At 49.8% G+C, this 5,753-nt stretch overlaps 1 protein-coding gene across 1 annotated transcript; it reads right to left on the minus strand.

The window, feature by feature from the left end:
• Positions 1-366: 366 nt before the first annotated feature.
• On the minus strand, positions 367-1,980 carry LOC123160565 (probable glycosyltransferase 4). Its single transcript, XM_044578368.1, has one exon. The coding sequence runs from the start codon at positions 1,812-1,814 to the stop codon at positions 510-512; it is 1,305 nt and encodes a 434-aa protein (XP_044434303.1). The 5' UTR covers positions 1,815-1,980; the 3' UTR covers positions 367-509.
• Positions 1,981-5,753: the final 3,773 nt, after the last annotated feature.

A 5,753-nucleotide genomic window follows, 5' to 3' on the forward strand; every position in this document is an offset into this window, starting at 1 on the left:
TAGACCAGGCAAGGTAGATGTAGCAGTACAGCTCTGAAGATGGATTGGTGGCAGGTGGTTGCGGCGGCCTCAGACCCGTTAGGCGTCCTGGTTGAGAAGTGCGTCGGACCGGTAGGTGGCCCATACCCGGCAGGTGTCCTGGTTGGGACCTCAGGTCTTAGATGGTAGGTTTGGCTGCGAGGTGTGTTTGGTACTAGGCCCAGACTATCAGCATCCCTTCATCACTTGGATAGGAGTAGCGACACTTTTGTTGCCTAGACGGTGGCTTCAGTCTTACTGTTGTATGACTTTGTATGGTCTTGTATGAATAATTAATAAAGTGGCTGCATGCATCGTCCAGATGCAGAGGCCGGGGGTCCTCCTCCATTTCAAAAAAAAAAAAGCACTTTCGAAATTCAATTGGATAGGCAATATATAAGGTGAATACAGCGGGCCAGATTTGCATGTATCCGAATCTCCAAGAAATGGATGGCTTAGCCATGCACCGGATATCCCGGCATGGTAGAACATCATTTCTCCTTGGCGGCCCTGAACTCTGGGTGCAGGAGCCTGCCGATCTCCTCGTCATCGTCGTCCAGCGGCCGTCCGGTGTCGTTCCTGACGCGCCGCACGGCCGTGGTGCCCAGCGACTCGTGCTGGAACCCGTAGAGGCCGAGTATCTGGTCGTCCGCGAAGTTGAGCGCGCGCTCCATGCCCTCACGGCACGCCACTGCATCATAGGTCGCGCCTGGCTCCCCGCACGGCTTGCACCCGACGAAGTGCGTCACCAGCGGCCACCGGTGGTCGCCGAGCCCCGGCCGCCACCTGCTCCGCATCTCCTCGTAGCGGCCCACGATCTCCTCCCAGAACCCGTGCAGGTGGTAGGCGCTCTCCAGGAACACCTTCTCCCCCCACCGGCCACGCTCCGTCGCCAGCAGGTACACCAGCGCCGACTGGTCGTCGGCCTCCCACGCCGCCCGGTTCGACAGCGCCTCCGCGAAGACCCTCCCGTACCGGTCGCGCACCGGGCCGCGCGGCCCCATGCGCGCCCACGTGTCCAGGAGGTCCAGCGACCACCGGCAGTTCCGGAGCACGAAGCTGCCGGTGTTGGCGCCGAGCCAGTTCCTGGCGCCGTACACCTCGCCGTCCCAGCCGTGGAGCACCATGTTGTGGCCGGCGTACCTGCCCCACGGCGGCTCGAACAGCATGTCGGTGAACACCGCGTCCGAGTCCACCCACCACAGCAGCTCCGCCTCCGGGTGCGCCACCATCAGCGCGCGCAGCAGCGGCAGCTTCGTCCAGAACCCCGTCATCTCGCCGTCCAGCACCGCGTTGCTGTAGAAGATGTCCAGCCCGTGCACGCGGCAGTAGTCCGCCTTGTTCTTGAACGCGCGGAGGAGCACGTGGTCGCCCTCCGCCTCCGTGCACCGGCGCGGCGACGACCCGGTGACCACGAGCACCCGGGGCCGCCCCGGCGCGACCATGGCCGGGAACCCAGGGTGCGCGGCCAGCCAGGCCGCTCTGCGGGCGTCGTAGTCGGCCACGTTCGGGCCGAGCGAGTACGGCCGGTCGCTCAGCTGGCGCAGCCGTTGCTCCTCCTCGCCGCGAACAGTCTGCACCACCACGGCCTCCGGCGGCTCCTTCGAATTCGTGGGCGGAGCGTCACGGGCGCCATTGAGGCAGGCGTACTCGATGCGGATGCGCGGGAGGTCGGCCGCGAACAAGAAGAGCGCGCATGAGCCGACGATGAACAAGACGATCGGAATGATGGGGACGGCGAACAGCAGCTTGCGCCGTGCTCGCCTCTCGGCCGCAGCTCGCTGTTCCTCCGCCATCGACTGCTGAGGACGGAAGAGGACGCACGCACGCGCTACATACACGGCTGCTCCTCTTAAGTCTTAACTACGTAGGCGGCTGGTGGGGAATTAATGGAGGACAAGCTAGCTATGGTGGCATTTCAAATTCACTCGCAGGTTGGTTGCGATGGTGGCGTCTCGACTTCACTCGCATGGTCGGCTGTATTTTCGCTTACAGGAGAGGAAAAGCAACCGTTTACCAGTTTGCCAGCTTCCACCCTCGGCCAACTCAAGCCATATAGTATAAAAATTTACAAATTGACGTGCATGGGGAACCAGAAATCTGCCACATCTAAGAAAAACAAAATGAAAATTGACAAAAATTATTAAAGAACCAAAGTTGCCATGGTCTAAAAATGACGGCAAAAATATAAAATTTCCATGGTTTTTACACCAAAAAAATTGCCATGGTCGGAACATAAAATTTGGCATGTTGAAAAGTAAAATTTACCAAGGTCAGAAAAAAATAAAGTTGACATGATCTAGAAAAAGAAATTTGCAATCGTACACGAATTAAACTTGACATGGTCTAAAAATAAAACGACCATGGTCAAACTAGTACAAAATGCCATGGTCCAATTTTTTTGCATGGTTGTAATATACAATTTTCCATGTTCAAAAAGGATTTTTCCATGGTTAGACAAAAAAAAGTTGACACATTTTATAAAAATAAATTGCCATCATACATGAAATAAATATGCCATGGTCTAAAAATAAAATGGCCACGGTCCAACTAGTAAGAAAATCCATGGTTTAATAAAAAGAAACTTGCCAAAGTCCCAATATAAATTTGTCATGGTCTTAATATAAAATTTTCTCTGGAAAAAATAATAAAATTTGCCATGGTCAGAAAAATAAAGTTGACATGATTAAAAAATGAAGCTTTCCATCATACACAAAGTAAAATTTCCATGGTGCATAAAGTAAAAAAGTCATGTTCCAACAAAAAAGTAAATTTGTCATGTTGGTAAAGAAGAGAAATGTGCCATGATACCCAACTAAAAAAACAATATGACAAGCCATATACAGTACAAATGCCAGGATGTGTATGGACCTACTTGCCATTGTGCTAAAAAAAAAGACTCCACTACAAACTAAATTCGTGTACATGGCAAATTATGTTCTCCGAAGATGTCAAGTTTAGTTGGGGAACATGGCAAATCCGCCCCAGTTCATTTTTTGGTCAGAAAATTTCCGTGCTTACAAACTAAATTTGCCATCATCGTGTTGATATAAATTGACACGAAAAACGTCAGATTTTTAGTGTTTCCACGAAAAACTAAAAAAAATAGTATATGAAGATTTTGCCATGGGTTGTTAAACAAAATTTGCCATGGTCTATATAATATATTTAACATGGATACACACAAAAATAGTTGTCGCTGGTCTAAGCATTATATTTGTGACAAAATTAAGATACATTGGCATGGTCTATACATCTCTTGCTGCCGCGGCTCGTCCGCTGTCTTTTATGTTTTTTCTAGGCTTGTTGAGCTTTGCTCTCAGCGGAACCCCCGCTGATACGCTTTAAAAAGGTTCTTGTTCTATATATTTCTTTTCTAGTCTTTCTCTTTTGATGTCGCACAGTTGAAACCAAGAAATATCTGTTACGTTCCTGATGTTTTCGAACACTTTCAATAAAACTCTCTCGTAGGAGTATTTTAACAATGTTTTCGGTAATATTTGTAGATACTACTCGAACTGTTCCTTTTTTATTCATGTTCGCATTTCTTATAGAGGTTAGTAAATCAACAATAGTATCCTTGCTTTATGTCGTGCTGCTATTGTGTGTGTGGGTGTGGACCTTGTTGTACCATGTGGCTGTGGTGGTTTGCTATATTTATAAAGCGGGGCGAATGCCTTTTCGGTAAATAGATTTGTCATGGCAAAAATTAGCTCTATCAAGGCAAGTGCCACATATGTGAAACTGCCAATCTATAAATGAAGAATTTCTTTTGCCATGAATTGTCATCGTCTATATAGCAGATTTGCCATGGACACTTAAAAAAGAGTTGCCACTAGTTTGACATTGTTATTTAAGTCTATAATTAACAAAAATTACCATGCTATTGAATTGGCCATGGCAAAAAACACAACTTAAAAAAAAACATGGTATGTGCAAAACAAAAAAAGATGTCATATGGAAAAAAAGAAGAAGCATTCAGTCAACTTAGTATCCTTTATTTGTCTGTGTTAATATGTCAATTCCATCTCAACCCTGCAGTGGTTATATTGATCCTGAATATATTCACTGCTGAGATTGAAACGACTGCAAATCTTCAACATAGAAACATAATTAGGCTACTTGCATTCAAAGAGAAAAAGAACTTTCTGAGATTTGCAATTCAGCAAGAAGAGATGATTCTCGTCTACGAATACAGCCTCTTTTCTCTACAGCTGTACTCACCGAGACTTCAACTTCCATTCTTTTGTTGAATTTTGGAAGAAAAATTTTGTTCACTGTTATGAAAGTGCCCTTCTGTTTGATCATTTTCAGATAAAAAGATAGTAGAGTTCATTATGTTAGGATTTAATTAATCCTATTAATCCCTGCTTTTTCTAATCGAGGCGGTTGCCTCACATCCCTTCGGTCGCACCCCTTCAGGGGCTATATATATGTGTAATCCCATCATCAATGAAAACAAGAGTTTACTTTTACATCATGGTGTTTGTCTCTGGTTTCTCTCTCGATCTCAATTCTAAACACGTTATCAGTCACTTGCTCTCCGGCAACAAGCGATCGGCCAAAAACGTTGAAGTTTTCAAGGACGGAATCGATCCATCTACACGAACCAATGATCTTGATGGATCAGTGCATGCTGCGCTCCCTTTTGTCTTGTTCCTAGTTTGATTAAACAAACATTACTAATGCACTGTATTGTTGATTCGCTATGCATCAATTTGGAACAAGGAGATCTCAGGAGCATGATCAACGCAGCAGTTGCACCATGAGCGGCCGTGATGGCTGTAGCGGCGACGCCCCCCGGGCGTGGCAAACCGCAAACGGCGCATCAGCCATAGCCGATTCCCAAGCGGCCGGCACGATTCCTCCACGGCGCTGGCCTAACAGACGACAATGCGGAAACCAGCGGCCGGCTACACCCTCCGGCGCGTGGCGCAAATTCAACCGAGCGATTCGGCCTACAAAGGAACAGAGGAGATGCCTCTCGATGGTGCTCGTCGGCACAGAAGCCATGGAGATCAGATCGGCAACTGCCGATCGATTTCACGGAAGCAGTTACCAAGAAGAGAACGAACAATGCGTCCGTGGCTATCGTCCATGGCAGCAAGGTATGACGGCCACAGCGGCCTCCTACGGCCTCAACCCCATCCCTCCTCCTCCCGGCGACGTGCCGCATCAGCGGCAGCGGTGCAGCGCCCACCACCACGGTGTTGCGCCTCGCGCCCTCGCCCCAGCCATGGCGGGCAGCGCCCTCCCATGCTCCGGCTCGACGCACGACACGTGGCCTGCACGCTGTTGCAGCCACGGCTATCCCGTAGCTGGCGGCGTCGCCATAGCCCGTCTGGATCGAGGTGGACTCTCACAACGAGGCCTCCCCTCTGGACAGGCGGCAGCGCCCGCATCACGGCCACGGGCGTCGCCTTCGCGTGACCCGTTCTTCCGGTTGCACAACTTCCGACGACAGCGTAGCCTCGTCTGCTCTCGGCAACGGCGCGGCCATCCAAAGCGTGCCGCCTATGGTGCTGGATGCGGCGAAGGACGGCCCGGCGCGGAGAGCCCCTCCCGTAGCGGCAGCGTGGCTCGCCCTCCTATGCCGGCGACTCGACGTCGTTCCCACACAACGGTGGTGTAACCACGCATAGAGAGGGCCGATGGAGGCTTATCTCTTTGTTGTTTTTCAGTTCTACCATCGAGGTTTTACTGATTCACGGACTAGGACATGTTCAATGTATTTG

The sequence above is a fragment of the Triticum aestivum genome, chromosome 7B (genome assembly GCF_018294505.1).
Source record: "Triticum aestivum cultivar Chinese Spring chromosome 7B, IWGSC CS RefSeq v2.1, whole genome shotgun sequence".
NCBI lineage: Eukaryota > Viridiplantae > Streptophyta > Magnoliopsida > Poales > Poaceae > Triticum > Triticum aestivum.

Excerpts from the sequence above, each read along its gene's own strand:
- LOC123160565 (XM_044578368.1), bottom strand. The coding sequence starts at position 1,814 with ATGGCGGAGGAACAGCGAGCTGCGGCCGAGAGGCGAGCACGGCGCAAG.